The sequence below is a fragment of the Stegostoma tigrinum genome, chromosome 3 (genome assembly GCF_030684315.1).
Source record: "Stegostoma tigrinum isolate sSteTig4 chromosome 3, sSteTig4.hap1, whole genome shotgun sequence".
Taxonomy (NCBI): domain Eukaryota; kingdom Metazoa; phylum Chordata; class Chondrichthyes; order Orectolobiformes; family Stegostomatidae; genus Stegostoma; species Stegostoma tigrinum.
In genome coordinates, this window is record NC_081356.1 from 81,935,867 (window position 1) to 81,960,280 (window position 24,414).

At 43.8% G+C, this 24,414-nt stretch overlaps 1 protein-coding gene across 3 annotated transcripts in view; it reads left to right on the forward strand.

The window, feature by feature from the left end:
• The window catches only part of efna5b (ephrin-A5b), a 210,050-nt gene extending 189,055 nt beyond the window's left edge, over positions 1-20,995 (forward strand). For 2 of the 3 annotated variants that reach the window (XM_048528216.2, XM_048528219.2), the window contains exons 3-5: positions 13,286-13,351; positions 13,687-13,767; positions 18,395-20,995. In XM_048528216.2, the coding sequence (XP_048384173.1) occupies positions 13,286-13,351; positions 13,687-13,767; positions 18,395-18,513 (266 nt within the window). In that variant the 3' untranslated portion in view covers positions 18,514-20,995. The remainder of the gene's footprint in view (positions 1-13,285; positions 13,352-13,686; positions 13,768-18,394) is intronic. The other variant, XM_048528218.2, reaches the window with a different exon arrangement.
• Positions 20,996-24,414: the final 3,419 nt, after the last annotated feature.

The following is a 24,414-nucleotide window of genomic DNA, read 5'->3' on the forward strand; positions in this document are numbered from 1 at the left end:
TTTAGTACTTGCTTCAGAGCTCCTGTATATTCTAGCTTTGCACTAAGTTCACACTGTGCACATAATTCTCACTGCTTTATTTTCCTTTAAAGTTCAAGTCCTTTCATGGCACCTTCATGAAGCAACAAAACCCACTAAAGTAGTTCCTCAGGATCCCATTGCACCAACACCTATGTGAAAGAGCAGACCCACTGTTAGGGTCTCCAATCAAATTCTATGGGGATTCTATTAACATATTTAGGATGGCTCACTGAAAGCTGCAAGGGCATAACAGAGGTGACTGTTCTGGTCCGATTATTATTCACGTTTGAAAGCTGGAGCTGAATCTTCTAACCCAAACTGGTTAAATGTAAATAATTCTTCAAGACCTTCATCTCCAGGTGGAGAAGGCATTCACCCTTTGCAGGATTGTATCCCATACTCCAGAAGAAGTTGGAGGCCTTTAGCAGGCTTCAGTGGGTCATGCAACACCCCATCATTGGTCTGTGTTCAGCTGAGGACTTTAGAACATAACAGTACAACACAGGCACTTCAGCCCACAATGTTGTGCCAAACTTTTACCCAAATCCTAAGGTCTATCTAACCTCCACCTCTACCTTATAGTATTATCCATGTGCCTATCTAATAGCTGCTTAAATACCCCTAATGAGGCCGACTCCACTACCCTCTCTGGCAATGCATTCCATGCCCCCACTAGTCTCTGAGTAAAGAACATATCTCTGATGTCTCCCCTGTGTCTACCTCCACTCAGTTTAAAACTATGCTCCCTCGTAATAGCTACCTCCACCCTGGGGAAGAAAGTCTCTGGCTGTCCACTCTATCTGTAGCTGTGATCATTTTGTACACCTCTATGAAGTCACACCTCATCCTTTGTTGTTCTAAAGAGAAGAGCCCTAGCGCTCTCAGCTTTTCCTTGTAAGACCTTCCCTCCATTCCTGGTAAATGTCCTCTGCACATTGTCCAATGCTTCTACATCTTTCCTGTAATGAGGCAACCAGAACTGGACACAATACTCCAGATGTGGCTGAACTAGGGTTTTGTATAGCTGGAGCATAACTTCATGGCTCTTGAACTCGATCCCTCTATCAATGAACGCGAACGCTAACACACCACACGCCTTCTTAACAACTCTATCCACCTCGGTGGCAGCTTTCAGGGAACGGTGAACATGAACCCCAAGATCCCTCTGCTTCTCCACACTGCCAAGAATCTTTCCGTTTAACCCTGTATTCTGCTTTCAAATTTGTCCTTCCAAAATGAAACACCTCACAGTTTTCAGGGTTAAACCCCATCTGCCGCTTCTCAGCCCAGCTCTCCATTCTATCAATGTCCACTTTGTAACCTAGAACAGTCCTCAGCACTATCCACAACATGACCCACATTCATATCGTCCGCAAACTTACTGATCCATCCTTCCACTCCAACATGCAAATCATTTACAAAAATCATAAATAGAAGAGGACCCAAAACAAGACACTGAAGAACAGAATAAGAGGAAGATGTTGAGACTCGCACCCTTCCTTCCTTCCTTCCTTCCTATCCTTCCCCCCCTCCCTCCCACCCTCCCTCCCTCCCACCCTTCCTCCCTCCCACCCTTCCTTCCTCCCTCCCTCCCACCCTTCCTTCCTCTCTCCCACCCTTCCTTCCTCCCTCCCTCCCTTCCTTCCTTCCTATCCTCCCTCCCACCCTCCCTCCCTCCCACCCTCCCTCCCACCCTCCCTCCCTCCCTCCCACCCTTCCTCCCTCCCTCCCTCCCTCTCCTTCCTCCCTCCCTCTCCTCCCTTCCTATCCTTCCTTCCTATCCTTCCTTCCTATTCTTCCTTCCTATCCTTCCTTCCTATCCTTCCTTCCTTTCCTCCCTCCCTCCCACCCTTCCTCCCTCCCTCCCACCCTTCCTTCCTCCCTCCCTCCCACCCTTCCTTCCTTCCTTCCTTCCTATCCTTCCTCCCTCCCTCCCACCCTTCCTCCCTTCCTCCCTTCCTTCCTTCCTATCCTTCCTTCCTATCCTTCCCCCCTCCCTCCCTTCCTCCCTCCCTTCCTCCCACCCTCCCTTCCTCCCACCCTCCCTTCCTCCCTCCCACCCTCCCTTCCTCCCTCCCACCCTCCCTTCCTCCCTACCTTCCACTCTTCCTCCCACCCACCCTCCCTTCCTTCCTTCCTCGCTCCCACCCTCCCTGCCTCCCTTCCTCCCTCCCTCCCTCCCACCCTTCCTTCCTCCCACCCTTCCTTCCACTCACCCATCCACCCTTCCTCCCACCCTCCCTTCCTCCCACCCTCCCTTCCTCCCACCCTTCCTTCCTCGCTCCCACCCTTCCTTCCTTCCTTCCTTCCTTCCTTCCTTCCTTCCTCGCTCCCATGCTTCCTTCCTTCCTTCCTCCCACCCTTCCTTCCTCCCACCCTTCCTTCCTCCCACCCTTCCTTCCTCCCACCCTCCCATCCTTCCTCCCACCCTCCCATCCTTCCTCCCTCCCTCCCATCATCCCTCCCTCTCATCCTCCCTCCCTCTCATCCTTCCTCCCTCTCATCCTTCCTCCCTCTCATCCTTCCTTCCTCCCACGCACCCTTCCTCCCACGCACCCTTCCTCCCACGCACCCTTCCTCCCACGCACCCTTCCTCCCACGCACCCTTCCTCCCACGCACCCTTCCTCCCACGCACCCTTCCTCCCACGCACCCTTCCTCCCACGCACCCTTCCTCCCACGCACCCTTCCTCCCACGCACCCTTCCTCCCACGCACCCTTCCTCCCACGCACCCTTCCTCCCACGCACCCTTCCTCCCACGCACCCTTCCTCCCACGCACCCTTCCTCCCACCCACCCTTCCTCCCACCCTCCCTCCCTTCCTTCGTCCCACCCATCCTTCCTTCCTCCCACCCACCCTCCCTCCTTTCCTCCCTCCCTTCCTCCCTCCCTTCCTTCGTCCCACCCATCCTTCCTTCCTCCCACCCACCCACCCACCCTTCCTCCCACCCACCCACCCTTCCTCCCACCCACCCACCCACCCTTCCTCCCACCCACCCACCCACCCTTCCTCCCACCCACCCACCCACCCTTCCTCCCACCCACCCACCCACCCTTCCTCCCACCCACTCTCCCTCCTTTCCTCCCTCCCTTCCTCCCTTCCTTCGTCCCACCCATCCTTCCTTCCTCCCATCCTTCCTTCCTTCCTCCCACCCACCCACCCACCCTTCCTCCCACCCACCCACCCACCCTTCCTCCCACCCACCCTCCCTCCTTTCCTCCCTCCCTTCCTTCGTCCCACCCATCCTTCCTTCCTCCCATCCTTCCTTCCTTCCTCCCACCCTCCCTTCCACCCACCCACCCACCCACTCACTCACTCTCCCTCCCACCCACCCACCCTTCCTCCCACCCACCCTCCCTCCTTTCCTCCCTCCCTTCCTCCCTTCCTTCGTCCCACCCATCCTTCCTTCCTCCCATCCTTCCTTCCTTCCTTCCTCCCACCCTCCCTTCCACCCACCCACCCACCCACTCACTCACCCACTCACTCACTCTCCCTCCCACCCACCCACCCTTCCTCCCACCCACCCACCCTTCCTCCCACCCACCCTCCCTCCTTTCCTCCCTCCCTTCCTCCCTTCCTTCGTCCCACCCATCCTTCCTTCCTCCCATCCTTCCTTCCTTCCTCCCACCCTCCCTTCCACCCACCCACCCACTCACTCACTCTCCCTCCCACTCACTCTCCCTCCCACTCACTCTCCCTCCCACTCACTCTCCCTCCCACTCACTCTCCCTCCCACTCACTCTCCCTCCCACTCACTCTCCCTCCCACTCATTCTCCCTCCCACTCATTCTCCCTCCCACTCACCCTTCCTCCCTCCCACTCACCCTTCCTCCCTCCCACTCACCCTTCCTCCCTCCCACTCACCCTCCCACGCACCCTCCCTCCCTCCCACCCTCCCTCCCACCCTCCCTCCCACCCACCCTTCCACCCACCCTCCCTCCCACCCACCCTTCCTCCCACCCACCCTTCCTCCCACCCTCCCTCCCACCCACCCTTCCTCCCACCCTTCCTCCCTCCCACCCTTCCTCCCACCCTTCCTCCCACCCACCCTTCCTCCCACCCACCCTTCCTCCCACCCACCCTTCCTCCCACCCACCCTTCCTCCCACCCACCCTTCCTCCCTCCCACCCTTCCTTCCTCCCACCCTTCCTTCCTCCCACCCACCCTTCCTCCCACCCACCCTTCCTCCCACCCACCCACCCTTCCTCCCACCCACCCACCCTTCCTCCCACCCACCCACCCACCCTTCCTCCCACCCACCCACCCACCCTTCCTCCCACCCACCCTTCCTCCTTTCCTCCCTCCCTTCCTCCCTTCCTTCGTCCCACCCATCCTTCCTTCCTCCCATCCTTCCTTCCTTCCTCCCACCCACCCACCCACCCTTCCTCCCACCCACCCACCCACCCTTCCTCCCACCCACCCTTCCTCCCACCCACTCTCCCTCCTTTCCTCCCTCCCTTCCTCCCTTCCTTCGTCCCACCCATCCTTCCTTCCTCCCATCCTTCCTTCCTTCCTCCCACCCACCCACCCACCCTTCCTCCCACCCACCCACCCACCCTTCCTCCCACCCACCCACCCACCCTTCCTCCCACCCACCCACCCACCCTTCCTCCCACCCACCCTCCCTCCCACCCACCCTCCCTCCTTTCCTCCCTCCCTTCCTCCCTTCCTTCGTCCCACCCATCCTTCCTTCGTCCCATCCTTCCTTCCTTCCTCCCACCCTCCCTTCCACCCACCCACCCACCCACCCACCCACCCACCCACCCACCCACCCACCCACCCACTCACTCACTCTCCCTCCCACTCACTCTCCCTCCCACTCACTCTCCCTCCCACTCACTCTCCCTCCCACTCACCCTTCCTCCCTCCCACTCACCCTTCCTCCCTCCCACTCACCCTTCCTCCCTCCCACTCACCCTTCCTCCCTCCCACTCACCCTCCCACTCACCCTCCCTCCCACCCTCCCTCCCACCCTTCCACCCACCCTCCCTCCCACCCACCCTTCCACCCACCCTCCCTCCCACCCACCCTTCCTCCCACCCTCCCTCCCACCCTCCCTCCCACCCTCCCTCCCTCCCACCCTTCCTCCCACCCTTCCTCCCACCCTTCCTCCCACCCTTCCTCCCACCCTTCCTCCCACCCTTCCTCCCACCCTTCCTCCCTCCAACCGTCCCACCCACCCACACTCCCTCCCTCCCACCCTTCCTTCCTCCCTCCCTCCCTCCCTCCCTCCCTCCCTCCCTCCCTCCCTCCCTCCCTCCCTTCCTTCCTCCCTCCCTCTCTTCCTTCCTCCCTCCCACCCTTCCATCGTTCCTTCCTTCCTCCCTCCCACCCTTCCATCGTTCCTTCCTTCCTTCCTCCCACCCTTCCATCGTTCCTTCCTTCCTTCCTCCCTCCCTCCCTCCCTCCCTCCCTCCCTCCCTCTCTTCCTCCCTCCCTCCCACCCACTCACCCACCCACTCACCCACCCACCCACCCTTCCTACCTCCCACCCACCCTTCCTCCCAACCTCCCACCCTCCCTCCCTCCCTCCCTCCCTCCCTCCCTCCCTCCCTCCCTCCCTCCCTCCCTCCCCTCCCTTCCTTCCTCCCTCCCTCCCCTCCCCTCCCCTCCCCTCCCCTCCCCTCCCCTCCCCTCCCTCCCCTCCCCTCCCTCCCTCCCTCCCTCCCTCCCTCCCTCCAATCCTTCCTCCCTCCCTCCCTTCCTTCCTCCCTTCCTCCCACCCTTCCTTCCTCCCACCCTTCCTTCCTCCCACCCTTCCTTCCTCCCACCCTTCCTTCCTCCCACCCTTCCTTCCTCCCACCCTTCCTTCCTCCTTTCCTCCCTCCCTCCCTTGCTCCCTCCAACCCTCCCACCCACCCACACTTCCTCCCTCCCTCCCTCACACTCTTCCACTCTCCCTCCCTCCCTTCCTCCCTCCAACCCTCCCACCCACACTCCCTTCCTCCCACCCTTCCTCCCACCCTTCCTCCCACCCTTCCTCCCACCCTTCCTCCCACCCTTCCTCCCACCCTTCCTCCCACCCTTCCTCCCACCCTCCCTTCCACCCTCCCTTCCACCCTCCCTTCCACCCTCCCTTCCACCCTCCCTTCCACCCTCCCTTCCACCCTCCCTTCCACCCTCCCTTCCACCCTCCCTTCCACCCTCCCTTCCACCCTCCCTTCCACCCTCCCTTCCACCCTCCCTTCCTTCCTCCCACCCTTCCCTCCCCTTCCCTTCCCTTCCCTCCCTCATCTCTTTTATATCGTTCGTCCAGAACATGGACCCAGGGATCAGGTTGTATGTTCAGGCCACCCTCATGACTCAATTCCCCAACCCTGCAAACCTAAACCCCTACATTTTTCATGCTTTCCATCAGTTTTGCCGCCCTACATTACAAACCTGTTAATGCAGTTCAAACAGGCTCCATTAGTTCAGGGTCAGGAGTGGAAATAGAAGTATGTTTTCCACTACTCACCCCAAGGTATTGGTGACAAATGTACAAATTCTAGCATTGTTCTGTCTAAAGTCATATAACTTCTTAAGGGCAAGAGATCAACCTCAGGACTTAATTGGCTTGTTTAGCTCAGTTTCTCACTGTGAATTGCCCAGTGTAGACTATTTGTTTTCATATTTATGTATACACAAAAATGTAGTTTACATTGACAATCCTGTTTTTGTCTGTAAATCTGTATCAGTGTGATTTAAGTAAGTTAATTATGATAATAGGCATCTGTCTTTGGTTATTATCATGTGAATTCAGGAAACCACATATTCTGCACCTAGTTGTGACCAAGATTCAAAATGTTCAGTTACAAGATTTTAGATCCTTTCTGAAAGTCAGAGCACTTCCTAATATTTACAGATTTCATTTGTTTTAAAATTAAACTATCACTGGAGTAATTTATGGCTAAATTTACCATGAAATTTACCCAGATTCTTATGTGAGGGAATTTTTTGGGGGATTTATGTTTAAAACCACTTGTGACTGATGAATCAGAGAAATTAAACTCCAGTGCATTCTAACTACATTGTAGCATTTTAACTGCAGTCACAAGAGAAAGGACCAAGCTGGGTGTGCTATATCTCCCTTTTTCTCTAAGCCTTGATTTGAATTCAGCCCAGTTTCTCTTCCTTGCCAAGTTGCAAGGACCAAATCAAGTGAGTTTCTGTAATGTGAGGGTATCCAAATTCAAAGTCCCACTACTCTTGCCCATTTAATTTACCACAAATTAAATATTTCATTCAGGTGGAACATAAGGTGAGGTTGTGTGAGAGGTGGAAAAAGATTACACCTGTGCAGTAGAGCGTGCTGTTCTGAAGTTGGGATTGTGGTTTCTTCTGCGGTTGTAGTTGAGGTTTGAAAGGATTTTGCATACATACCAAACTGTAAAATCACAAAAGCTGCGAAGCTTGTTGAAAAAACTAACACCATCTCATAAAACAGGGCAGCCAGGAGCAGTTTGAATATAAGATATTTAAATGAAATGAGTGTAACATAATTGGTGTAAAATAGTGAAGCTCTCTACAGTATGATATTCCCTTATTTCGTAACACTGTAATTTTGAGGCTAGAGGTATATGTTGGAGCTTTGGCTTGCTAAATCACTTTTCAACTTGGCCTCAGTTCACAGATACTTTCTGGTTTTACACCCCCAGTCCAAATGGCTAAGTTTACTTCTTTAGGGATATAATGCTCTGCTTCATGCTGCTGTCAAGGTTGTGGTGTGCTAGATCAGTTCTAGGTCATGGCAAATAATTGGGATTTCACAAATATTTTCTGCAAAAAAAGGAAGAACAGACAACACATTTGAAATACTGATTGACAGCAAAAAACAAGGATTCTTGTTTCATGCTGAAGCATTCTCCTGAATTAGCAGCCCTCCGCTTGATAGCCAGAACAACAAACAGCATCATACATAGAATGTATGAAGGTACTTAGGGAGGAAAAAATATCTGAAGGTATTTCACACAGAAGAGAAGGATTTGAATGTCCAACAGTTTCATTGTAGTTTCTGTGAAGGTGTTTGATAAATACTTAGAAATAGGGAGCCGAAGTGGGTAGCTTGCCCCCTTGAATCGCTTCACCATTCAACAGAATTGTGGTTGGACTTTGTGTTTTAAATTCCACATTTTAATTTACTCATGATAATTTATTCCCCTGCATAACAAGAATCTATCCACCTCTGTCTTAAAAATATTTGTGACCCTGTTTCCACCAACATCTGGGAGAGAGATCCAAAGTCACAAGCCATTAGAGAAAATCAATTCTACTCATGTCTGCCTGTAAAGGGCAACTGCTAATTTTTTTTAAAGTGCCTTTTTTGTTTCTGGATTCACAAGAGGAAAGATCCTTTCTACATCCACCTTGTCAAGATCATTCAGCATGTATATTTAAATCGTCACCCCTCACTCTTCTAAACTTGAGTGGAAACTAATCCATTCTGTCCACTCTTCCCTCACAAGACAAATTACTCATTCCAGGAATCAATCTAGTGATCCATTTTTTGACAACACATTTTTAGCTTTCCATAAATAAAGAGACCAAAACTGTGTTCACTTCTCAAGATGTGGTCTCACTAATACGTTGTGTATAACTGAAGCTTAACATGCTTATTTTTATGTTCTATTTCTTTCATAATAAAGAATATTATTCCATGAGTCATCTTAATTACTGGCTGTGTGTGAAAGCTAACCTTTTGTGGCTCATGCACTAGGACACCTCACTCCCTCTGCATCTTGGAACTTTAAGGTCATTTGTTGTTTGATGCACACTCTAACTTCACATTTTCCCACATTATACTTTGTTTGACAGATTTTGCTCACTTAACTTATCCTTTTGGTCTGCAGTTTCTTGCTGCAGGCAAATTTTACTTTCCAGAGACAGTCAAATGATTTTCCGTAAATAAACCCATAAATAAGAACCAGGTCAGCTATCAATATGTATTGTTTCCTGTTGTCACTGGAACATTTAATACCTGTGAATACAAATTGGAGATTGCGTCATACATATTTCTAATATTACAACACAGTCAAACTGCCTGTTTGAACAATGTTGTTTTCGCTCCACTCATAATGCACTGCAGTAACTCCCATCACCTGAAGCTAGTTTAAAATTGTCAGTGTGATTTAAATTATTCTGGCAAATAACCAGTCACTTCTTTCCCTGATGAAAGCCACTGTTTGAATGTATGGTGCAGTAAATGGTATAGGCGATAGTAATATACCATTGCATGTGCAATGAAGATGAAGGCATAAATGAGTGTGATTTTCTTTTGACGGAGGTGAATACATATTTTCAGAATTGCAGTTGCTGTTCTTGTTCTCTGACATGGGGAATAGTTATACCACTCTGCACCTAAGTAATACTATTCTGGAAGTCATGAAACTGGAAACATGACAGCTTTTACTGTGCTCCTGGCAATGGACAAACAGGTTAAGTTGTATGGAACTCCAATTTGCTGTGCCTTGTAGAGACACCTATGTAATGCTGGACAAGTCAGTAAATGCTCATAGTGTTCTCAAGTGATTTTGATTGTCATTATGTTTTTGGCAGAATACTGCCGTCATCAAAAGAACATTATCCTCAAAACTTCAAATTATGCACTGCTGTCATTGTACTCATTCACTTTGCTTGGTTAATCAGATCCTTGGTGACTTGCTGCTTGAATATTAAATATATTTGCATTTCTAAATGTCCATTTGAGCCAAACCAATGAATTCACACAGCCTCCAGAGCATTTCTGACTTACTTTTAAAACGGCTGTTGTAGTTGCAAAACTTAGAGTTGACTAATCAATACCAAGCTGAAGGAAACATTTAAAGTCATATCTGGCATGGTTAGTCCTCAAAGGTGAGACAGGAATCAAAAAGATTGTTGGGATTGGGGGAAGAACTGTCACTTGGATTTTTACCTTTCAGGGTTCAACTTGATGTTGACAAGTTGGGTTTCTTTCTGTCCAAAGTCTAATCTCTCCACAGAATAAGCTAATGGAGCCCAACAAAGACCAGTTGATCCATTCTCTCATCAGAAGCACTTGGAAATGTAGCTGCTTTCTTTTAACTGTAGCCCATCGCGACATCATAATGATCCTAACCAACAGCTTCTACACTCTTGGAGATAAATCCTTTTACAATTGTGTTCTGCAATATTTATATCTTCTGTGTGAAAGCAGCCAAGATCTTAGCTACTTCTGACTCATCAACACTGGTGATGTGACTAGTTTATGAATGGTTTAACTGCATTACATTAACTATTTCAATCTGTATGTCTAGCTAATTTACTTCCAATATCTTCAGTCCCATTCCTGCCATAAGTGACCCACAGCACCACAGTAACAGGCCATAGTTTGCTGCATCTCAGCCCTTAACATAAGTTTTATTATTTCATTCATACGCTTTTATTTTGCATCTGATTTGCCTTTTCTAATTTGCATAGCCCTAATCTTTTTAAGTGTTTCTGTTTCATGGTTTCCTTGCAGTTTCTCACTAGCCTACATTGCTCTTTTGTGGAAAAAAAACAGTCAGGGGTATTTTGCTGCTTGAAAACAGAGTGGCCAATTTGGGCTACTTGAGATAACAGAACAGTCTTCAAGTTTTAGTGATATTTTTGGACAACTCCAGCTGTGTGTTCTTCACACAAAAACTACTGTGTAAATTAAGTTGTCATAAAATATAATTGTTAACTTTTCATTGCTTATCACGTTGCTGAAAACTGTTCAGGCAACAGTTTGGCCCAGTTTAATTACCACCATTGAGTCAGAAAATGCTGGAAACATCTAGCAGGTGAGGCCCTATTTGTTGAGCAAGAAACTGAGTTGGATATTACATGCCACCCGCTGGTGCTGATTTTGACATGGGACACATAATACCAGTTTGAGAGTGAGCCCTGCCACTGAACTGATTCCCGCACCCCCCGTCCTCACAGAGGATAAGCAGGTGGTGGTGTCAGTAGCCCACCAACCATCTATAAGCAAGTAGTGAAAGGTCAGTTGAGCTTTGTTAAAATTGTAACTGGTCTCGATAATATGCTGTCCATGCCAAAACGGGACTAGGATTAACAAGAGTCGGAAACGACATGAAGAAAGATGGGAAGGAAGCAGGAGGCGTTCTGCATGCACTGAATACACGTGTTTGAGGACACACACGACACACATGACACACGCACAGGCACGCACAGACACACGCACGAGCACGCACGTGCACACAGACACACGCACACGCACACGCAGACACAGACACTCAAACTTAATAAAGCACAGAGAACACAGGAGAAACTCCGCATCTGTGCAGAGAGAAATTGCATTAATGTCTTGAGTCTGGTATGACTTGTTCTGGCCCATTCTGAAAAAACTCACACTGACCTCCAAGCGTTAACCTGTCGTTCTCTGCTACCTGTCAGCCAATTAAACCTGGACCCCCTCTGTTGAGTCAAGGATCCCTTCTCACCCTAAAGCCCTGTGATTTACCTTCTCAGGGCAACTGTGAAGTTGGAACCCCAACAGCACCCACAGCTGAGCTGTGGCTCTTCCAGGATGGATGGAACTGCAGACCTACCTGACTGTCTAGCTGCTCCCAAGGGTGAAGGATGCAAGTCCCACAATGAAGCAGTGTAAAATAAAACCCAAGAGCTGTGGATGCAGGAAAATGCTGAAGAAACTCAGCAGGTCTGGCAGCATCTGTGGAGAGAAATTAGAATTAATGTTTTGGGTCCAGTGATCCTCCTTCAGACACTGGATTTGAAATATTAGCTATACTTTCTCCCCACAGATTCTGTCACACCTCCTAAATTTCTTCAGCAATTTCTGCTTCAATTAAGCAATGTACCCCGCCCAAAACATGCTACAACTGTGGGTAACCTTCTTTCTGGTCCGTCAACTTGTTACTAACTTTCCTTCTGGGGAGTGAATAGTCTTCTTCCACACCTTAATTTCCTGCCCAGTGTTTCAGATCAAAAGTCTTGGGCGTTTACAGCATTTTCTGTTGTGATTTCAAATTTCCCAGCAGACACAGAATTTTGCCTTTCTTCTACTGCCAACATAACAGCACTTACACCTTAATGTGGCATATTGCTTTTAACACAATATTACTGCCTGCATTTTTTTCCTAGCTTGATTTCTTTCTCATTAACTTGTTTTGGTTCCTCCTGGTTCATTTTCTCCTTAAGCTGATTCAGAAATTAACATTTTTTTCAAGGGAAGCTGGACAAGGACAATGCTACAGAGAATCATAGAATCCCTAGTGTGGGAACAGGCCCTCCGGCCCAACAAGTCCACACTAACCCTGACAGTATCCGACCCAGACTCATCCCCCTATGACCTACCTAGTCTACACATCCCTGAACACTACAGGCAATTTAGCATGACCAATCCACCTAGCTGCATATGATTGGACTGTGGGAGGAAACCGGAGCACCCGGAGGAAACCCACACAGACACGGGGAGAATGTGCAAACTCCACACAGACAGTCACCCGAGGGTGGCATTGAACCTGAGTCCCTGGCGAAGTGAGGCTGCAGTGCTAACCACTGGGCCACTGTGCTGCCCTTAATCAAGAATATCAAGTCTTGTCTAGCTTGTGCCCAGAATTTGTGCATTTTCTTTTATTAGATGCCCTGTGCACAAGGAAATAGTCCCATAACTTTACACAGCATCATTTGTAACATCAGGACAGTGGGACCTGCAGGGAAGTATGAAAGTGGTCATTTCCTGCCTGTGACCACAGACCACCAGCACTGACCTAATGGTATGTTCTATGCTTTAATTTAGTGATGGGATGGTAGCTCTTAGCTGTGATTTAGTAGGAGCTTTCAGCTAGACTGTTATGCTCCAGAAGATTTGCTATGCATTTGAAAGTGTTTAGATGGACTGACTGACAATTGTAGGGGGAGGAAAATCAAAACTTAATGAGCAAGCGTCATCACAGAATCCATTTTGATATTGTACCCTTAAGATAATGATCAATTTTGAGGTTTAGACCTGGCAAAACATTCAATATTATCTTTTCCAAAATCTGTAATGGCACAATATTAAATTTTTGCCCTCAAATTGTGAAACATCTTTAAATACTTTACATACTGCCTTCAGCAATATGCTAGATTTAGTACTGGTGTAAAATGGCACTTACAAAATGTTAAATCCTCTTCTCAGACCACAGTGCATCAATTTATTTTTATATTGGCTCCACTTCAGATTTAAGACATGTTTTGACTTGTTATTAACTTTAAAAATAGGTAGTGTTTATTAATATTGCAAAGTCTTAAAATTATTTCTCTTCACACTTCACAGCTTCAGCTATCCCAGATAATGGAAAGAAGACCTGTTTAAAATTGAAAGTTCTCGTGCGACAAGCAAGTAAGTTCCTTTGACAGAGTTGCAAAGGGTGGCTTTAGCGCATGCTTTCTCGTAAGCACTGGCTTAAAAAAATTCTTTGTGTTTATCTTGTGCGGTATGGTGTTCTGTGCATAGCATTTTGTTTTCATTTTTCTTCTTACATTTCTTCACCAAGCTTTTATGGCAGTTGCTAACTTGTTGTTTCTGAAAATTTTCCATGGTTAAAACAAATGGACAAGTTCAACAGCACTTCTGACATGTACAAAATGTGCAACAATTTAAAATAAAATAAAAAGCAGGGAAAAAGAAAAATGTCACACTAACATATTTGGCTATTATTTCTATTTTTGTTATAGACAGCTGTTCGAAAACTGTAGGTGTACATGAAAGTGTTTTCGGTGCTAACGACAGAGTAGACAGTTCATTAGAACCAGCAGGTTAGTATGCTTAGAGAATCTTCTAACAAGTGCGTTTGTTCCCTTTCCCACTTTTCTTATTGACCCTCTGTCACAGTTTGCATGCCCTGCATGGGTTCAGTGTTGAAAGTTTGTTCACTTCCCCACCCTTTTTTTTTGTTGGTGGCCTCGTTGCTAATTTTCTTCTATATATATTGCAACAGAATGATGCAATAACTCTTGCATGATGTGCCAGATTTTTATTATTGCCGTCAGCTAAAGGCATGTGAGATGAAATGAAGGTCAGTTGATTCCATGCAGTGCTGGATATTCTGCTTAATACAAATTTAGTGAGACAGTATATCCAGGAGATATAATGTTCCCATTGTCTTGATAACTGCTTTATTGCAATTGCTTTGCAAAAAGATTGCCTTAATAAGAAATGAGTTAAATTAACCAATTTTTTTAGTGCTACAATAAAACTGCCTAACGATTTACAAAAATAGAAGCATGCAATTAACTAATTATGTAATTGATAAATGGGAGGGAAGGAGTTGCTCCAAAATTGAAAGGGGTTGCAGTTCTCATGTACTGTAAGAGATTTGTCCATGACATCTGAAAATAGTCACTTTGTGACAAATGGCTCCCTCTGTTTGGTTGAACCCAGGCTGTTGTCTGCCTGCACCACTGCCTTGAACAGAAATACCAGACATGTCTACAGCATATTTGTGTTTCTTTGTACTTTAACGTTGTCCTTTCCATTAAACTCTGCCACCACCATTCGTGTCTGAGTATTTTTAGTCATGTTAGTACCTCACTGCTGCTGCCAATATTTTAGCAAACCTAATGTGAAAATTGATGCAACTCAATATTGCAGTTCATTTCATTACTGTGAAGGTCTGAGCGGCACAGTGAATTAGAATATTCACCTTTCACCCTTAGATTCTGGGTTTCGATTCAGTTCAGATCGATGGAAGTGTATTCTGCACTCATTCACATGATTTTGCTTTCAAGAAAGAGATTGTATTGTTGTGGTGTAGTTCATGATTGCAAAGTGATTTACAGTCAAATAGTATTTTTTGTAATGTGCTCCCTGTTCTAATGGAGAAGATTGATTCTCCGATTTATGCACTGCATCGTCTCACAAACAGCAATGATATAAATAACCAGATTATCTGTTTCGGCGAAGATACTAACCGAGAATCTAGGAACATTCACCTGATTTTCTTAGAATCATGCCCTATTTTCTTTAATGCCTACCTAACCAAATGGGCCCTCAATTCAACATCTCCGCTGAAAGACAATGTCTTCTACTATCCAGCAATCACTCAACACCACGCTGATACGATAGCTAGTATATGTGATCAAGTTTCTACTGCTGCTTTAGCCAAAGACCAAACATGTCAGAGACAAGCGGGCTACCAGTTGAACAGAGGCTAACACTTACTTATTGCTCCCTATGGGTGTCTCATATCTTTTGTCAGTTTTGATCCTAAGAAAGGTTACTTTAAAAAGTTTTGAGATCTGTACCAATTGGCTGTTTGTGCACATTGAATTCTAGGGATCCCAACACAAGACATCCCAAAAGAACAGAGCATTCTTTCCTGACTGCACAATCAAAGCAGTGCTGATTGGAAACCATGAAATTTGATTTTGCAGCAACATCTATTGGTCTTTTTTTCTGAGGAAGTCAGTGAAGGGGCTGCTGCTGTGTGCCTCTCATTGCAATTTCTACTTTCCACATTTCCTGTCATTTTCAATAGTGTTTATTCTCTCACTGTGTTGTAGAGGTGCACTTTAATACCTTGACAAGGTAATGGGTACTTGTGTGTGATCTCAACATTGAGTGCTGGTTGACTGTCCAAATCTGGAAAATGTGACAGCCAAATCCAACTTGTTCTCACTCAAAATTCTAGCATCTGCAAATTAGTCACGATAGTTGAATTATGATCAGGACAGTAAACTTGGCTAATATTGTCCTCCTTTCCTTTTCTACTCATTTTTCTTCACGCCAGTGCGCTAACCAATTAGGGCTGTTTCTGCATTCATCCTCTAAGACTGGCCAAGTCAGCACAACGGTGCTCAAATCTTTATGGTTTTTATACTGGACAAACTTAGACATTTTAAGTTTTCTTTATTTCATTTTTCTTTGGTTTAGATTTTTACACCACTTGTTTGTTACTTGAAACTTAATGCCATTCTCAAAATAGAGGGAATCCAGGCAAAAGAATTATAAGTAACAATTCTGTAATGCTGTACTTTGCAGGGACCATAGGGACATCAAAGTTGTAACCTTATCTTTAATCCATGCACCTTTCTACAATGGGCTTTTGCCCTAGTAACGTGGTCTACCTCCACGAAGACAGGGCCCTGTACAGTAGAAAATCGAACTGCAGAAGAATCTGCATTTCTCAGGGAAATAACTGGAGTACCAAATGGCACAATATTCCTCCAAAGTCTACAGATGCTGGAAACTCCACTTAAATTAAAAGCAGGCAGTAAATAAATTTTTGATTCAATGCTACAAGAAGCAAATAGAAATTTGCATTGAGATTTCACATCAGTGACAGAGTTAGTGCTCAAGTTCACATTGATATTATGGAAATAAAATCAATCCATTTATTAGGGATTGCTTGGTAAATATTTCTAACCCCAACAATTGGCCTTATTTGAATAGGTAGTCCTTGTGACTACTACTACCCCTGCAGCCTTTTGAGAATGTACAGTGCAATTGAATATCCTAATGTATTTGCTTTAGGATAGGTGGGTGTTCACCATGAGTGAGGGAATCTAGGGAGAGGACATCAAAGGCTCGGGCAGGTTTTATGACAGATTTTGAAAGCAGAATGTAAAGTAGTAAGACAAAATGGTTTGAGAAGAATGTTCCAGGGAGCAAGGGCAACATGGATGAAAAATGAACCTCAGCTAGTGAACCAGAGAAGGAGGAACAAACAATTGAGAGGAACAGTAAGGATAACTGAAAGTAGACACGAATGAACGTTTCCCACATAGATTGAAGTTAGTTTATGGAAGGTTTTGAAGATCATTTTGAAAGTAATTTGCTGGGGTAGAAAAAAATGGTGGACCTTGGGAAAATGGGATACGAGCATATTAGATGTCAAGTAAGAGAGAGTTTTGACTGCACAGTTCAGCAGTAGAGAAATTCCGTCACATTTTGGTCAAAAGCAACAAGAGTGTCGAGGTTACACAAAGCTCAGAGTGAAAATGTATTCCTTATAATAGCAAATATATAGCACTTCCAGTACAAATTGGAAATGACAGGAATAGATTCACAAATTCAATGTCATGCACACCAAAATTTGAACTAATGAATTGTCATCACCTGGTCAATGTTTTGAAAAAAAAACAGCCTTGATAAGGTGGGTCAGTGGATTGCTCTTCCTATCTTTTGTTACTAACATCACAAGTGGTGGGTGAAAACACTTTGTTTGCTATTTCTGGAAATAAATTGAACGTCTTTTTCATTGTTTTGCTAACACACGGAATACGTAGAAAATGATCTCCACTCAAATGTGGAAACAATTTTACCCAGAAAGGCCAATATTTTACAATTATGCAGCTTGGAAGTATTCTGTGTTATTTCCTGTCAGGCAAATGCAAAATACTAATTATATTAACCCAGACTTAAAGACCAGAGACTTTGATAAAGATTCCAGGGAAGCGAAAAGATATTAGATTTCTGTACTAAAGTTTTCCGTCGACTACTTTTATAAATATGAGAATGGAAATACTCCTTCCCCTTCTATGTAAAAGAAATTATCATAAAAATATAACTCAAGAGACAAAAGTGAATAGATGACATGCCTAACTTGTGTGTTCCAGTTCTAGAGACAGCAGTGGAAACTGATTTTTGAAAGAATTAACAACCAGCAGTTGAAGTTTTGTATTCTGTGTATCAAATGGAAAATACTTGCATTATTCCTTTATTTCTTCATTCAAACTGAATTTGTAGATGTACTCACTGTGCCGTTCAGTTGTCACTTGATCCGGATACCAAATAAAGTTAATTGTGAATGTATTAGCAGCAACTTGATGACACGTTCTGTTGGTTTTCTTGTGTGGTTGAACAAATATTTTTGCAATGAGAAAAAAATGTTCATAAATACTAGATCTGATTTATTTTAAATGCCTCCAAATTGTTTTAATCTAGAATTTCCCTGAATGATCATACTTCATTTCATTTTGTCAGGAAAATTCGTTCTAGTCAATACTAAAATCTTTCCAAATATTTTAATGAGAAAGCCAACAGTAGATGTGGTGCATGAAATTACCTAATTTAAATTGAACAAACTGCCTAGAAATTAACAGGACAGCTCCCAGGCATTAAAAATCTCAGCTTATGATTTTGTAGGCTGAAATCTATGTGTTATTTAAAATATTAAAAGTTCATCAGTGCTTCTTACCTACCATCGCTTTTGATTTTCATTGGTTTTCTACTCAGCTTAGTTAATGAAAATCTTTCGAAGTTAAAAGAAATTAGAAATTTGAAACGCCATGCAGATTGTACATTCCATGCTAGTGTGACAATGAAATGTATTTGCCTGAGGAGCTTGGCTGACCTATAATTGTAACTAAAGTACTGCAGATCATTCTTTCTGTTTTTTTTTCTGTAACGGCATTGCTTCCTCTGTTTGTTCTCTCTGAATAGATGACACCATACATGAAGCTGAACCATCGCGTGGTGAGAACAATGCTCAAGTACCCAGGATATCCCTGCTACTTTTGGCGACTGTACTGATCCTTATCATGGCACTTTCAACATTGTAGTGCTCAAAAATCCAAGGAACCTCTGACACAGCATGGCTGAATCAGGAAACAACACAGATTCTGTAACTGCACTGTTGAGGAGGGGGAGCATTCAGTTTATTCCAGACACGAGATTTATTTTCTGTGAGGAGAGTAGAGATTGATTGGAGAGGGAAGATGAATCCAAACTGATAACCCCCAAAAATGCCAAATTATATTTTGAGACTAATGATTCTTATTTTCCTGTACATTTTGTCTTTAAAAATACCCCTAGGTGGTTTTAGCTCTTGTCATCCAAGTATGGATGAGTAACAGTAGTGGCAGATGCAGTCACTGAAAAATAAGAATATTGAGCAGAAGCCCAAGAGGGTTTATTCCTCCATGCAATATTTATACCTTCTCACTCAATACTGTAAGATGATCATGCAGAGCATTGAGTCACCGCATCAGGACTCGAGGGGTGATATTCTGAATAGATATAACCCCATCCCTCTCAGGAGTTATAATTCAACATGTGTCTGAAGAGACACTGCTCATGCAGTTGCTAACATTGTCTGTAATAGTTTGTATTTTTGACACATTTCCTGTTTCATGAGCCCTTGTTTGGGTTCAGTATTTTTGTAGGAGATGTGTGTAGAAAGGATAACCTTTGAAGAAATTGGGAAGCAATACAGAACCGGAGGGTGGTGCAGTTAGCAATAGGCCACTACCATTCCACAGAACTACTTGAGAAATACAAATATAAAAGGATAAAATAATAGGTTAGAAATGCTGATGTCATTTGTAATAAGGATAATTTTCATGTGAATAAGGATGAATATTGGGCATAACTGATAATTTTGCAGTTTATTTTAACACTATATTCTATAATTGAAAAACTAACGAACCGAGAATGTAAAAATACTGCATTTTCTCCTGATAAACTGGATTACAATCCAACTGTATTAATAATGTAACCATTGAATTATTTTGTTCTGAGCAGCTGTAGACTACAGTTCAGTATTGGATGTTATTAATTTCTGGCAGTTTAATCTGTTCCAGTGTCTATTGCCAATACATTTTAGTCAAGAATGCATTCTATATTAAATAATTACTATTACACCACTGGAGAATTATAACAAGAACTGGATTCCCCTACTATAATGGAGGACATTTAAAACCAACCTCTTTCTTGCTTCTTTATTTTTGGTTGCCTTTTTTAAGCAGGGAAATAAGGATCAATCTGTTCAGTGGATACTATGTATCCTGTAATAGTCTATAACATTAGTGTTAGCTTAGTACATTGGTTTGTACCTTCTTCGAGGGCAAAAGGAAAAAAAAACTTGTTTAAATTCTGTATTATTAGCAACCTATGTTGTAAATAGTGTTTGATAAAGTATTAATTCCAATTCTTACATCTTTTATAATTGAATACAATACAATTTCTGGATTTGACTGAGCAGGTTAAGCAAACATCTATGTTGGAATGGATGATGAATTGCTACAGTGCTGCGAGCTGCTTTAGTGAATAGTGCAAAAGCTGCAAGAACAGAAACGGGTGCAGCTTGCAAATTGCTCGTTATGTATGAGGAAAGTGAAGCAAAAAGACTTAACATTCAATGTATTGGTCCTAAATGTTTGAGACAATGTAGAATTCTGGTCACAAAACCCTTTGTGACGAGGCCTGGTGATTCTGAAAGTTGATCGGTTTGTGTTCCTGATTTTCTTTCTCTCCCAGCGATGAAGTGACTGTTTTATGGGAAGATCTTGCCATTATCATTGTAGCATGCGTATGGACTGGAGTTTAAAAAAAGACGTTTGTCAGTATAGTTTTGTAAATTTCGTCTACTGTTCCTTTTCCCCGCTTTGTGTGGAAGCAGTTTGTGACAAGGCCCAAAATGGGGGTGTATTGTACCTATCAACCACAACCACACTTCACTGACCTACCTTGCAAAGTGGACTGGAAATGGTTCTATAAATTTTAGAAGCATAGAAATTAATCCACTCCCCCTTTATTCACTCCACGTAGATCAGCTGTTCCCTGCTTTCATCCGAGCCTTCATTGAGCGGTGAATGGGTAAATCTGTTCTATTTGGCGACTCCAAGTTTTTCCCATGCATTAGCCCCCAAACCACTCTGATGCGAGACGAATCTTCTTACAATAGCGTTGCTGCCATTGTCTGTACAGTTTAATAAATGCTGGCATGCTGAAGGTTACTCATGGAGTCTGCTAAATCTATTTTAGATGCTTACTCTTGACAATCTGTTAGAACCACTCATTGTGTGTGTGTCTGGATAGTAGAGTCCAGTTCATTGTTGTCCTGTGCCTGTACTGCCCTACTCAAGAACCGCTTGAAAAGCAGATTCTTTGCACTTATTGGCGAGTGCATTTTGACTTGCTTATGAGGGGAAAATAAACAAACCTGTGGCCTGCTGCCATGTGGAAACACTCTATACATCTGTTTTGTACATACACGTGTCTGAGCAACTATACATAAATAAAACTGAAGGTGTTCATTATAAATAGTATGGATGTTCAATGTCTTTGGCTATTAAACATTTGAAAATATGTTTTAAAGAGGATACTGCGTCTCTTTCTTGACACTGTATTTGAATTTATAAATTTTGTATTTATTACAAGATCTCGTGGAACTATTTCCATTTCTCTGTTGTACAAAGGAAATCTGAACTCAGTGTGACATTTTTGCAGCTAATTGGCTTTTATCTACACTAAACAACCAGAGCACAATATAACACAAAATGGTCTTATATACGGTTGGAATATAGCTGGTTGTACAATTTAAGGAGCCTGTATTTAAAAAAAATCAAGGTGCAAGCTTATCTTACTTTTAAAAGTTATGTTTCATATGATGCCATGGTTAATTTGCAAATTCTGCCATTAAAACTTTTTCAAAAATTTGTACATTATTTTGGAAGAAGAAAACTAGGAGAGAAACTGAGTGTTGGAGTCCTGCTTTTGAATTCAGTTGGGCCTAGTAAGGTAAAGTATCCCTTCTGCTGCCTTTGGGTCATGGTTTTTGAGGTGAAATCATTCAGCTCTCGGAGACCACGGATTCACAGCACAATACTGACCGCACTTCAAACCAAAGGTCATATCTGACGGGGAAGCCATCTGTAGAGAGGCAATGGACTAATTAGTCTGGAACAATGCAGATCCTTCTCTGAGTAAAAGAGGGGGAGAGTAGAGAGAAATTGACACCTAACTCAGTTTAAATCTAGATTTGCTATTGCTTAATGCCTCATCAGGTGAATAAAGCAGAAAGGTGCCATTCCTAGGTACCAATATTCCTCTCATTTTAATGAGCAGGACAATAAATGAAACAAAATAGAGGACAAACATTTGCTTTTGAACCTTCTCTTGAATGTATAAACTCTGTACATTCCAAATTCATCCATTAGCTATGTTATGTTTTATGATAATGTTTACATTTGAGTTGCTGAAATTGTATCCTGTTAACTGTAATTCATTAAAATGTAAAATTAAGCTCCAGCAGCTGACTTGCTTCTCACATAAAATCTATGGTTGTTTAATAGTCTGGTGCATTGCAGTTTCATTGTTTTCTAATGTGGTTGAAAATCCAGGGAACGCAGTCTGTCCCTTTCAATTTACCAAGAAAAGACCAGAAGTACTAACTATTCATCTTTATTAAACAAGCTGTGCTTTGGCATTTAGAATAGCACTTGGCTGTTTAAGTATTGAAATAAAAATTCATTCAGAAATCTGGAAAATAAGCATAGTTGAAAGTTGCTCTTTAAATGTTTCAGTGTAGAGCTGACACTTTTTGAAAGACGCCTTGACATTAGCACAAGCACACACAAGCTCTTTCAGATCACAGGCCGAAAAGTGTGAGCCGTATCGAGGTCAAAAAAGTCATTCAAAACAATCAATTGCTTTCAGTGCTGCTACTCGGAACAAGGACAATATGACAGACCAAAAATGTGAATAGCACAGAAATATATATTAACCAATTCTCTATTCCTGTCTGTTTACCAAAAATAGAACCTGGTGCAACCTACTTTGAATATTAGTGATTTACAGATAGTCAAATATACTTAGAATCTCCGCCGTTGTAGGTTTTAACTACGGATCTATCCTTATGTTTGTGTTAATCTTTACCGCTTCCTCCATATCCAGCAAAGTTAAATAATGCAAACATAAATAGTGAAAAGCCCGTTGTCATCTTTTACTAGTGTGTCCCACACACGCAAGCACGTAAGATGATTGTTTCATCAGCCACAGCATTGACTTAGATCGAAACTTATTCATATGCGTGCTGCATAGATTGAAATAACCTGTCACGTATACCAGCATAGCGTATATATGTTTAAAGAACATAGACCTTGATTAATTTTCAGATGACACTGACGGATTCCTTACATTTTACAAATCCGGCCATTTTAGTGCTTCTCTCCAAATCCAATTGAATAATATAGACTGTGTGTTCAACAGTAATTTGACATCGTTAAATTAGATTTTTCGCACGAAGTACAAATTTAGAGATGTTTCCCCATTGGAAACTATACTTTGCAAACTGCAGTTATCATTAAGGTTAGGGATGAATCCATCAAAGGCTATACCTTCTCAGTGAAATAAGAACTGCATAAATGCATTTATAATTCTTGCTTCGTTCTGATAGCTGCTGATTTGATCAACGCTGTAAAGTTGTTTGCAGTCTCTACAGCTATTCTCGTATGCGCTACTATATGGGTTATCAAAAACGTTGGAACAAGGATAATAGATTCCTTCGTTGCGGAAAGAGGCCATTCGGCTCATGAAGTTTGCCCTGACCCTCATAGGTATTTTACAGAATGACCCACAAAACGTTCAAATGGGAAAGTGTTTTACATTATTTGCGCATTTGACTTGGGGCGAATGAATATTTCCAATGTTGCGCCTAACACACACACATACGCGCATACTGTATTTCTGTTTATAAAGGTCCCGTGGAATAAATACCAAGAAAACACAACTCTTTATTCCAGGGACTTGAGTTTGTTGATGTCTTTCAGCTGTTATATGAGAAAAGTGCAACGGCAGAAAATATAAAATAGAAGCACTTTATTTAAGAGACCTGAGTGTTCGCTAAATAAAATTATAAATACAGTGAGGATATGATGACTAAAACATGCGAACAATTCAGGATAAGGTCAATAAATTTTTATGGTTCATTGAAACAGATGTATACTATTATAGGAGCCGTGATCACAATTGATTAAGTATTTGTTCAGAAGAACTAAAAGACCACGATATTTTGTCAATTCCTTGTCATTCCAGAAGGTCCAACCCCCTCTGCTGAACCTTTAGTGTAATTTCGCATAATTGAGGTGTTATAGTTTGCCTGGGATCAAATGTGGAAATTGCATATAATCATGGCAGCCGCAAGGACATAATCCCATTTCAAATCGAAATCCGATCTGAAAGCGTGCCTGTGCAAAAATTTGAACCCTTCGGAGGCGTAATGCCAACACATTAAATTAGCCGAAGCTCCTGAGCAGCACTTGTGGGGAAAGGTAATACAGGAGATATCCGCAAAGCAAACACTGCAGGGGTAGAAGGCAAATAAATCACTTGATACACACGCCTTTGGAGGAGGTGACAGCGATACAGACAATATGAAAGACGCCACTGGCGAGTAAGTGCCTCACAGGTCGCCTCTGAGTTATGTTAGTGTGATATGACAGAGCTAGCGAATGAAGTGGCTTCAGAGCGGATTTCCTGCTGAGCGCCAGTGTTAAAGATCCCTGACCCCGTGCAAACAGACTGCATAGAGCAGAAGGCGTTCGTTGCGTCAATGTTATAACATTCCGGCCAACAGAGCATTTACAACAATATTTAAGCACGCCTCGTTAAAACAAATTGCCGAATATCGAAACAATGAACACGCTGGTAATCCTTTAGATCAATGATCCCATTCCTGTCCA